This window comes from Arabidopsis lyrata (assembly GCF_000004255.2).
Source record: "Arabidopsis lyrata subsp. lyrata unplaced genomic scaffold ARALYscaffold_6, whole genome shotgun sequence".
NCBI classification, from domain to species: Eukaryota; Viridiplantae; Streptophyta; class Magnoliopsida; order Brassicales; family Brassicaceae; genus Arabidopsis; species Arabidopsis lyrata.
In genome coordinates, this window is record NW_003302550.1 from 18,612,410 (window position 1) to 18,624,710 (window position 12,301).

At 32.1% G+C, this 12,301-nt stretch overlaps 1 protein-coding gene across 1 annotated transcript; it reads left to right on the forward strand.

Moving 5' to 3' along the window:
* Positions 1–297: 297 nt before the first annotated feature.
* On the forward strand, positions 298–3,577 carry LOC9310606. Its single transcript, XM_021021803.1, has 5 exons — positions 298–1,217; positions 1,335–2,071; positions 2,156–2,233; positions 2,314–3,024; positions 3,115–3,577. The coding sequence occupies exons 1-5, from the start codon at positions 1,106–1,108 to the stop codon at positions 3,160–3,162; spliced, it is 1,686 nt and encodes a 561-aa protein (XP_020877462.1). The 5' UTR covers positions 298–1,105; the 3' UTR covers positions 3,163–3,577.
* Positions 3,578–12,301: the final 8,724 nt, after the last annotated feature.

A 12,301-nucleotide genomic window follows, 5' to 3' on the forward strand; every position in this document is an offset into this window, starting at 1 on the left:
CGTTAAATCTCTTTTCGCTCGTATATACAGGTAAATCTCTTCTCGTTTATAAATACGTTCAACTTAGTGTTTGTAAACATAGTTAAGTATTTTTTTCCTAACTTTTTTTCTTTTATAAATACAAAAACAACTATAGTAGTAATACATTTGCTTGCAATTTTTCTAATTCTGAATTTTTTTAGATCATTGTCTTTCTTCCGAATTTTGACTTATACACAAATAAGGAAAACCTAGTATAACAAAAAAATTTATAAATATAAAAAAATATATAAAAACTTGAGAAAGAGAGAGCTTTCTCGGAGAGAAGAAAGAGGCTGCTGTTTGTTCATGCGTTTCGTTCCTTGAACAAGTTTTCTCAAAGAAACAAAAAAAAAAAAAAAAAACATTTCGCCTCCTTCTCTTCTTCTTCTTCTCTACCAGTCTCTTCTCTCTCGCACCATCGCAAAAACCCTAATTTCTCTTCGATTTTCTCTTCTCACAAACCCTAATTGTTTCCTCCACTCGTTTTTTCCTTCCATCGTTTGGGTTTCTTTAAGTTTCTCTTTTGTTTGGGGAAGAAGCCATTGTTTTCTTTGAGCGATTGAATCTATAAAACTTCTTCTTCTGGGTTTGGGTTTTGGTGTTTGTTCTTCGTCTCTTTCGTTGAACCCGTTGTTTCGATTTTCTTTGTTCTCGGGAAAATTTTTCTGGTGATGCGTTGAAACGAATTCTGCCGTTGTTGTGTTGAATTCTAGGGCTAGTGATAGGTTTTATTGGCGTAGGTGATTAGGGTTTCTGGTTAGTGACATCACTGTGAATTCAGGCTGGTTCCTTTATTGGTGGGTTTGGATGATGATGATTATGATGATCTTCTAGGTTGGTCTTAGAGTGTGTGTCTAAGCCATCTGTGGGAGAGATGGATGTGTAGAGGGTTTTTCTCATCATTGATTTTGTGTTCTATTGTGCTTTGAGACGATTCGATTCATTTGGTTTTGAGAGTGGATTTTCTTCCCTGCCCTTTGTGGTGGTAGGTTGATTAGATGTTTAGGAAGAAGAGTTGTTGAGAGTGAAATAGGCAATAGAATTGCTGAATCTTTCTTTTATCTGATGAAGTATAGCTTTCATAATGGAAAAACGCGGTGAACCCTCTTTAGTGCCTGAATGGTTGAGAAGTTCAGGACATGGTTCTGGTGTTGGGAGTTCAAATCAGCTTTTATCATCTTCTAATTCTCATTCAGGTATGCTCGAGTTTGTTTGATTTCGTAATTGTTATATCTTGTTCATAGCATTGTAAACCAGTTGTTCGATTTATCTGAATAGCGTTGTAAGTCTGTTTTATTTTTGTTTTGGTGTAGATTCTTCTTCGTTGTTACCTAATAGCAAGAATAGGAATTCTAGGAGCAGAAGTGATGTTGATTCAGTTCGGTCTCCTTTTCTCGATCGGTCTTCTTCTACCAATACAAGGAGGGGATCTAGTAATGGTTCTACCAAACATGCATATAGTAGTTTCAACTTCAATAGGAGCAACAGAGATAAAGATCGGAGCAGGGAGAAAGATAGGTTGAGCTACATGGATCCATGGGACCATGACACTTCTCTGCCTTTTGGAACCTTCTTGATTGGTACGGGACAGGAGCAACTGAGACGATCACATTCAATGACAACAAGGAAACAGGGCAACCATCTGGCTCAAGGGTTTACAGTAGGATATAAAAATGGTGGAAACATTAATACTTACAACGGACATGGTATACTTCCTGGAACTAGCCCTGCAAAGAGCTCCAAAAGAACAGGTTTCGATAAGGATTTTCCTTTGCTTAGAGCTGAAGAGAGAAATGGAGGCCCAGACGTCGTAAGAATAGCATCTCCTGTTCTTAGTCCAACTGCTCAGAGCTTGTCAGTTGGTAATCCAGCCTTGATTGTTGGGGAAGGTTGGACATCGGCTCTGGCAGAGGTTCCAAATGTTATTGAGAAGAGTGGTACTGGTTCCCATTCTAATGTTGGTAGTTCGGCTACCTTAACGGTACCAACTTGTCGTAACATGGCTGAAGCATTGGTGCAGGCTCCAGGAAGAACTGTTACACCACCCCAGGTATGATTTGCATCTTTATGTTGCTTATAGTACACTACCTTTTCTGTGTTTCTAACATAGTTTTTGTATTTGGGATCTGTAAAGGCACAAACACTTGAGGACCGAGCTATTAGGCAGTCTAGGCAGTTGATACCTGTTGTGCCTTCAGCACCAAAGGGCTCAGTAAGTTCTTTTCCATGGTTGATCTTATTTTCCTTCTGTTACCTTGGGCTACATTCAGTATATGTTGGTTGATTTCTCAGGTTCATAACTCTTCTGATAAATCCAAGACCAAACCAATGTTTCGAAGTGGTGAAATCGGTCTTGCTTCTTCAAGAAATACCCAACAGCATTCCTCTGTGATGCTCGGTAATCTGCAGTCTAATCCTGGTAGTCAGATCAAGCCTGATACGACTAAGAAGCTGGTGATTCTCAAACCTGCTAGGGAAAATGGGGTAGTTGCTGGAGGTTCACCACCCAGCAGCCGAGCTGCCGCTAGCCAGCTGACCACTGCTCCATCTACACAATTTACTGCTTCTGTGAGAAGTACAAATGGTCCAAGGGAGCCCAGGGGAGCTTCTGTAAACATGATAGCTGGAAAAACCGCTGAAAAGAAACTTTCCTTGGCTCAAACTCAGAGTAGGCATGCATTTTTCAGTGCTTTGAAGCAGAAAACATCTACAAACATCTCAACTGATCCATCAAAAACCAGCTCTTGCATCTTGTCTTCAGTGGAGGAAAAGGCAAACAGTTCTAAGGAGCTTGTAGCTAGTGACCTTTCAAGTCCACAGGCTGCAGAAAGAGATGAAATCATGGAAAGTGTCGAGAAAGTTTCTGATGTTGCAGAAAGGATTAGTAGATTTGAATCGGCAGTCCGTCCAGATCCAAAAGAGGCTGCGTTCCTTAAATCCCTTGGGTGGGATGAAAATGACAGCGAAGAATACACCCTCCCAATGGAGGAGATGATCGAATGGGTAAAGGACACAACAACACTCTTCCTTGTTTCTTTTAATTTCTCTCATTATTGTTTAACTCGTTTTTACTTTGCATCTTTTATATAACAGTGCAAGAAGTTCAAGCCATCACTGCTACAGAAGCTGCCTATCATATAAGAAGCAACCAAGGACATAGCTCCCGACTCGATCAGATTTTGTTCGGGGTTCCAGATGGAAGATAGTTTTCGTTCTCTTTTCTTTTCTTTATTTTCTTTGGCTTTTTTCTTTTAATTTTGGTTACTTCAGCTCTGGCAAGAACGTGGGAAGGCTTTAGGTGCAGTAAGAGTGTTGTTCTGCTTCTTCTTCAGAGTTGCTACAAAATGAAAAAAAAAGCTGACTATTTTGTACATCTTTGGTCTGAAGATAAGAGGGCTTTGTCTTTGGCATCTTCTTTTAGGTTTTCTAATGTTTGATGATCATTTCATTCATGGTCAGGGAAAGAGAAAAGTGCCGGTGGGGGTTTAGCAGAAAATTTAAAGAATTCGTTTTCTTACCTTTTTATGAAATTTATCATTTAGGCTTTTATATTTTATATAATTTATTTATTATATTTATTATAGTTAAATATTTCCTACCAAATCGTTTCGATACTAAAGGTCTTAAGACTATAAATAGTGGAAGTTCAATAACTCTATTGTCCTGGCCATATCTTGGGATTAATTTTGAAAGCTTCTATGCTGCAATTTGCAGTTTTTGGTGATATGCCCGGATTTTTTTAGCCACTAACGTTGATTAAATGCCTGGTTAATCAACCAAATCTGTAGCAAGTTCCTCTAGAGGCAATGGACAAGTCGAAATCGTTCTTTGCAGAAATGTTTTAACTGAAAAATTTGGTTAATTCTAGTATTTCACATACTTTTGATGTTTGGTTTTTCGTCTTCAAACACATTCTTAGGCATGTGGATCCACATACAAAGTAAAATGGAGTAATCAACTGCATCCAGTAAAATTTACAAACCCTTTAGTAGTAGTTTATGGACAAAAATTTTAACGACCCTAGTTAATTTTCTACCTACTTTTGGTTTCATTTAAAAAACTATAAATTTTATACTTGAAAAAAAAAATTATTTAAATTCTATTACGATTTATAAATATCTAAGGAATATTATAAAAGGAGATCTCTCCCTAATAAACGGGGAAGGGGGTAAGGTTATTGAATTAGTGAATTTGAAAGAATTTAATAGAATGCTAAATTCTAGTGTTATTCGATTACGTATTTTATAAATTCTTTTAAATTCTAGTGTTATTCAATATTATGATGGTTTTGATAATAATATCATTTGAAAGGAATTTAATACAAATTTATATAGAAAACGTGAAGAAACAATTCCGACTATTTATGCTATGATTTGGATCAAATTTATTTTATACCTTAAATGCTCTTACTTTTTTACTAGATTTTAATCCGCGGTACACCGCGGAGCTATATTTTCTTAAAAAAATCAAAATGTAATTTGTTTGATAGATTATTTTGATTGTTAATTTTAGGATTTCACCCGTGGTATACTATCTTTTATAAATATCAACCCAAATCCGTCCCATCATATTACCCGTCCCGTGAAATTAAACATCATTTAGTTATTTTTCTTTTTAATAATACTTTTATTTAAAAGCTATATAATTCAAGTCAATTTAAAAATTTCTTTTAAATGGTTCCCATAAGATATATATACATATATATTAAATTTGTATAGAGTTGAAATAATATTAATATTACAAACTTTTTATATAATTTAAATATTATAAATATTTTTAAAAATATGCAATATATATTTTTGTTATTGAATAAGAGGATATTATGTGTAAGAAATGTAGAAAATAAGAGTTTAATATTTTTATTATGGAGTCGCAAGAAAAATCTTTTATTTCTATACATGTTATTCGTTTATTAATAATAAAAGAAAACAAATCCTTTAAATTAGATATTAACTAAAATAAACGCACCATAATTACTTATTAAGTAACAACCAATAAATTTCACCAAAAAATAGGTAACAACCAATAAATTCTAAACGCAGTAATTAAAGAATGAGATATTAAAAAAAATATCAAATAAGATATAAGAATCTTAAAATAATTGAATATCTAAATAATTTAATTGTTAGTGTCGATTTTAATGCCTTCATTAATGTGGATTTTTTTTTTTTACAGAGAAATATTTCCTAAAGATTATCACATTAATGACTCAGAAAATTAAGGAAGATATGAATTTATGATTCTCGAAATCGTGTTGGTAATATCTTTAATTAATATTTTTCAAATTTAAATAATTAATGCCAATGGCATTCATCCGTAAATACATTCCAACTCCAGGATTTATTTGCTAAAAGTCATCCAAAAATGTATATATAGATTCCATTCAATTCTTTTACTGAGTACTCCCTCATAAGAAGAACTTGTGGTTATGGTATTAATAAGGAGATCAAAGTATAATATTCAAAAAAAAAAAAAAACGTGAGGGGCAAATATGAAATTAAGAAAAAAAACATATGGGAACCTAGGTGAAAACTGAAAGATATAAAACCCATTCCACGAGAGTTCCTTATTTTAAGGATTTTTGTCTCTTGACGATTGCTTTGTTGTGTTGTGATGTGCTTGTTCAGACTCTGAAATGCGGCAAATCATTATCAAGAAAGGTAAAGATGTATTACAGTTTTGAGAGAGTTCGATTAGGGTTTTTGATGCTTAGATTCGTTTATGGTTTAAGTTAGGAATTTAGTACATGATTAGATTAAATATCTCTAATGATGATGTGATAAGACGATAAAAAATAAATGGCCATTATAATGTTTAGTGCAAAGATGGCAAAAACATAATTTCCATTCTTATCTATAAATGATTATGGTATAATTTGTGTTAACGTTATAATCTCTACTAAAAGGTAAAAAATTGTTAATTTAAAATTTAACAAAGAAAATAATTTTCAAAAGTAAAATAAAATTATTCCTTCCATCTCATAGACCTAAATTTAATCTCTATATCATTATTTAACAAATAGAAACGCACGGAAATCAAAGTTGGGGCAAATGAGGTTTGTGATTGAAAGTTGATATGATTTCTCTTAATCACCTTTAGTGAATACTCTTTGAATTCAAATTAGAGTTTTTTTGAAGTGTAATCGTTAGGGATATTAAGGTCAAAGAGTGTGTCGATTTCTATATATTGTATTCATTAGAAGTCAATATATACATGCAAAAGAACAAAAGACAAATATTCCGTCAGCCAAAGAGTGTATCGATCTTAATATCCTTAACGTTATAATGGCCACAATGGAAATTATGATTTCTCTTAATCACCCTTAATGAATACTCTTTGAATTCTAATTAGATTTTTTTTGAAGTGTAATTGTTCGTGGCCTCAATCTTTGTTCCCTAGATACATGCAGAAAAACAAAAGATAATATTCCATCATGAATAAACAGCCAAACACAGACAAAATATAAAGACAGAGATCTATGTGTATACAAGTGATCACTTAGTAACAACAACACAACAATTTAGGCCACAAATCGACCATAAGGATATTTACTAAAATAAGCAAAAATTATCGAATAGATTATTAGATATACAAATAACCATCCATGTTGTTAACCAATCAAACGCCAATTACCTAACCGAAGAAGGGGAAAAACGATAGAGACACACAAACCTGTTTTTCGACAAAAAGCATCTCTGTTTTACATCTCAATCCGGGAGTATTGAATTAGTGAATTTCACAAAATTTAATAGAATGCTAAATTATTGTGTTATTCAATTATGTATTTTATAAATTCTTTTAAAGTCTAGTGTTATTAAATATTATGATGGTTTTGATAATAATGTCATTTGAAAGAAATTTAATAAATTTAAACAAAAAACGTGAAAAAACAATTTCCACTATTTATGCTATGATTTGGATAGAATTTATTTTTTTACCTTAAATGCTCTTACTTTTTTTTCCATTAAATTCTACTACTGACTACCCCCTCATAATAAGAACTTATGTTTATGGTATTAATAAGGAGATCAAAGTGAAAAATATAAAACCAATTCCACGAGAGTTCTTTATTTTAAGGATATTTGTCTCTTGACGATTGCTTTGCTGTGTTGTGCTGTGCTTGTTCAGACTCTGAAACGGCGACAAAACATTATCAAGAAAGGTAAATATATATTACAGTTTTGAGAGCGTTCGATTAGGGTTTTTGATCCTTATATTCATTTATTGTTTTAAGTTATAAGAGGAATTTAGTACATGATTAGATTAAATATATGTGGTAAGACGAAAAAAAAATAAATTCTTAAGGCCATTATAATGTTAAGTGCAAAGATAGCAAAAACATAATTTCCATTTCTTATCTATAAATGATTATGGTATAATTTGTGTTAACGTTATAATCTCTACTAAAGGTAGCAAATTGTAAATTTAAAATTTAACAAAGAAAATAATTTTCAAAAGTGAAACAAAAAGTATTCCTCCCATCTCATAGATCTAAATTTAATCTCTATATCATAATTTCACAAGTAGAAACACACGAAACTCAAAGTTGGGGGCAAAGGAGGTTTGTGATTGAAAGTTGATATGATTTCTCTTAATCACCGTTAATGAATACTTTTTAAATTCTAAATAGACTTTTTTAAAAATGCAGATTCGCTAGGGGTATTAAGGCCAAATATTGTGTCATATATATATTGTATTCATTAGAAGTCAATATATAGATGCAAAAGATACATGAAAAAGAACAAAAGACAAATATTCCTTCAGCGAAAGAGTGTGTCGATCTTAATATCCCTAACGTTATAATGGTCACAATGGAAGTTATGATTTCTCTTAATCGTCCTTAATGAATACTCTTTGAATTCTAGTTAGATGTTTTTTGAAGTGTAATCGTTAGTGGCCTCAATCTTTGTCCCCTAGATACATGCAAAAGAACAAAAGACAAATATTCTGTCAAACAATCAAACAGTCAAACACAGACAAAAGATAAAGACAGAGATCTATGTGTATACAATTCACCCTGTAACAATAACACGGCAATTTAGGACACAAATCTACCATAAGGATATGTACTAAAATAAGCAAAAATTATCAAATAAATTATTAGATATACAAATAACCATCCATGCTGCTAACCAATCAAACGCCTATTATCTAACCGAGGAAGGAAAAAAAACGATAAAGACACACAAACCTGTTCGTCGATAAGAAGCACTCTGTATTATAGCTGAATCCGCGACTACGAACCCTCGAAAGACTCAGAATCGTCCTACCTCGAGCAGGATTAGAAAGATAAATTTGCTCAGATATCCTTGAATGATATTGCCTCCCAAACCCACAGTTTTCTTTTAGAAATCAGAGGAAGATAAAGAGTCTCAAACTAAACAAAAGAACTGTATACCAAGCGCATATACGGTGAATATTGGGCTAAGCAGTCAAATATATATATATATAATAAACAAAGTCATTTCCTAGTAATTATATAATACATATAAATATCATCCACAAAAGAATTCATAACGTTACAAATATCATGTTATACATAAACGAAAATCATAACATGAATATATTACAATAATAAAAATAATTTTAATCATCATTTAAATTATACGATAGATATGGCCGAGACAGATTTTAGAAGCAAGACTAATCACAATTAAATTTAAAATAAAATACCAAGAAAAAACAATAAATAAAAATAGAAATAAATTCAAATAAACTAACTATTCATTATTAGAATCTTCAAAGTCAGGTTCTGATCCAACATCAGACGGTTTGATAAATACCAAACAGCGAACAGTAGATAACTAATGTATAGGCTTTGACAGATATATAAATTACACACCACCAACCTCATTCAAAATATTCGGACTTGATGAACGCTTCAAACCACACAAAACCTTTACAAACAAACACAACAATTAAAATCATACCATATAGCATTGAAAGATATTGTTAAGGTACACATATATATACAAGACATAACATATGAGATAACAAGAAAAAATTAATATACATATTTATAAAAACCCACACGGTCCGTATAACACACCGAGGGGACAAACCTTCTACACTAATTCCGAGTAGACTAAAACACCGGAGAAGCTAAGGTTAAAGCAAAACATAAAATAATCATACATTTACGGAATAGATAGACAAAATTCGATAAAATAGCTTGTTAAATAAAACGTATCCTTTATACATCTTCGAGAGGAGGAAACACCAGCAAATATTTAAACGAAATTAAGAAACCAGGAGAAACTATGATATTCAAAATACGATTAAAATACATATACGACTAAATACCCAAACTAAAATAACGATCAGAAACATAACTACAAACAAAACAATAAATATTTATCACACTAATATAAACATTAAAGAAGGTAAGGAATATGAGTATATCTAGTAGATTCAAAACCATCACTATTTGACAAAAAAAAAAAAACAAAAAAAAAAAAAACTTAACCATCACTATATCTAGTAATGTCGAAATCATATCGTTAGATTAAACACAGTAAAAACATCCTTTAAAAGGTACCAAACAAAAAATATCCAACTCAAACCGATTCACAATAATCAAAGCTACATTAGCTATAAACAATGAAAATACGTGTTTACAATAAATCACCTCAAAGCGAGAAATGAATTCACCAAGTACCCTCAACGACACGGTTAAATAATAATACTAAAATCTTATACATAATCTCAAAGCTACTGAACAATTTAATCACAAAATCAATACAAAGTCATTAAACGCAATAAAATCGCATATTAAACTATTTCCTCTAGTAGAAAGAACACAAACCACTAAATAGGTAAATAGATCTAAAATATACAAACCCAAATCTATAGAATACCTCTCCAAACCTCGTTCCGTTCTCATTAACATCACCTTTGTCCGAAACCTTTTTTGATGGAACCTCCCACGTTCGGTAAAGCTGAAACATATACCAAGCGAAACAAATCAGCAAAAAAATATATCAATGAGCTCATGCAGAAAATAAAACAAACAACATACAAACGACCTTTAAAGGTACATAAAAACACTTTTTGCATGACACACAAATCTTTTCATCAGATTCATCGTAGCTATATATAAAAACTATAATATAAAAACTATCTAATGAGCACACAAAAAAGTAATACCTAATTGTCTGTCCGATCAACAATATTTATAGCTTCAAAATTAGGGCAAACATCAGTAATTATCTTAAAAAATTTAACTTTTTAATTAGAAACTAAATTAGGAAATTTACAAACACAAATATTGACTACATGATTTAGAATTTATCATAAAAATTTACAAATTCATAAAAGCTAACATTCCATAACCCATAAATTCGATACATTTTGACTTTATTATCTCTAAGGATTACACTTTAGAAAAAACCTAATTAGAATCAAAGAGTATTCATTAAGGGTGATTAAGAGATATCATCTCAACTTTCAACAACAATAGTTTTACTCAATTTTTATTTAAAGTATAGTTTTTCTTTTTGAATTTTCTAATTTTTTTATTTTATTTTAGTGTTATATTGTTTTTCCAACTATATATTATATTACTTAAAAAATAACTCCCTATCAAGAGAAAAACGTTATATATGAAATTCAAAGTAAGTAAAGTTCATGAATTTATCTGAGATTTACCCTTTTTTTTTAGTGCTTGAATGGAGAGCGGGATAAAGGTAGTTCACCAGTGATTTGGAAAATACGTATCTAATTCATCAATTCACAATAATCAAAATTCTATGTGTGTTTCATAAATTAATAATAATAAAATAATCCAAAACCGCTTGCGGTCCAAAATTGCAAAGGAAATTGTTGGTCTGCATGTGATCTGCCTTATCTAGCATATATATATACGCAGTGGTTCAAGTGTTTAATGTGCGGATCTGTTATGTTATTTGTTTTTTATAATTTGAAAAAATAAAAAATAATTTAATTATACTTTTCTTTGTAAGTAAAAATATTAATATAAAGATTGTATACATATTCCTTATGCAATTATTTTCAGAATCAAATTATATGATACTGAAAATAAACAAATATTCTTATTATAATAGAAAAAATTATTAAATTAGTTTAAGTCTACGATATCATTTTAATTTTGTCATTCGAAACTACTTAGAGCTCAAAAGAGTCATTCCTGGGGAATGTTGTTTACATATGTGATATGAAGCGGTTCTATACGAACTTTTTGTGCCACATTAGCTGCTTTAATATTAGCACTACGAGAAATTAAAGAGAAAGAGAAAGTTGAGAACACTTTCTTGTCGCTCTAAAATTCTTCCAAATACACTGAAAGCGCCGGCCTTTCGGTTGGATAAGAAACCATCTTCACCAGATCAGAACACTCTTTAAAGAACGCCACCTCTTGATTATCTGCACCAATCATACACTTCATCGCCCATAAAAGGGCCTCGACTTCTGTATTTAGTGGAGATAGACTTCTACGGAGGTTGGCAGCTCTCATGGTTGGCGGCTCTCCATTTGATGATGTACAGAACCACCCAGTACCGGAGAACTAATCACTTTCTTTCCACGATCCAACCATAATACAACGGTATCCAGAATAATTCAAAACAAGTGAAACATCCCTCACTCGAGATCGAGTTACCAAATCCACAAAACCATGATTTTCATTATGAAGCTCGATTGGAGCTGACTGCCACAATTGTGCCTCTTTTTCCGCTAACCGTAATACCTCTAACGGGTCTATGTCTATATTTTCAAAGATTTTTTTATTTCTTGCTTTTCAAATATACCAGATGATCCATGGAAAAGCATGAATTGAACTCCGAAGGTATCCTCAAAATAAGTGATCCAAATTCGCAAAAATAGATTTTGTGGGAAAATTCCCCATAGCCGTTGGAATCTGTGAAGGCGCCCAAATCTGTCTTGCCGGGTGGCACTGAAAGAGTGTACGATTGATCGTTTCCATTGATGCGCCACATCTGGCACATCCTATGTCACAATCAATTCCTCTTTTCTACAAATTCTCCGTAACCGGTACACAACCCGTTAAGATTTGCCACAAGAAATGGCGTACCTTAGGTGGACACTGCACTTGCAAGAGTATGCTATTAGCGGTTTGATGTCTGGGCCAATAAAAGATAAATTGGTCTTCGACTTTTCTTTCCGTGTGGTATGATATCCCGATTTGACTGTATGTTTTCCGGATTTTGTAAAATGCCAACTCAGAGTATCTTCCTTAGTTGGCGAATCCACAGGTAGGGCACTTATTAGCGCGACATTTTCTTGATCAAAGATCGTCTGTAAG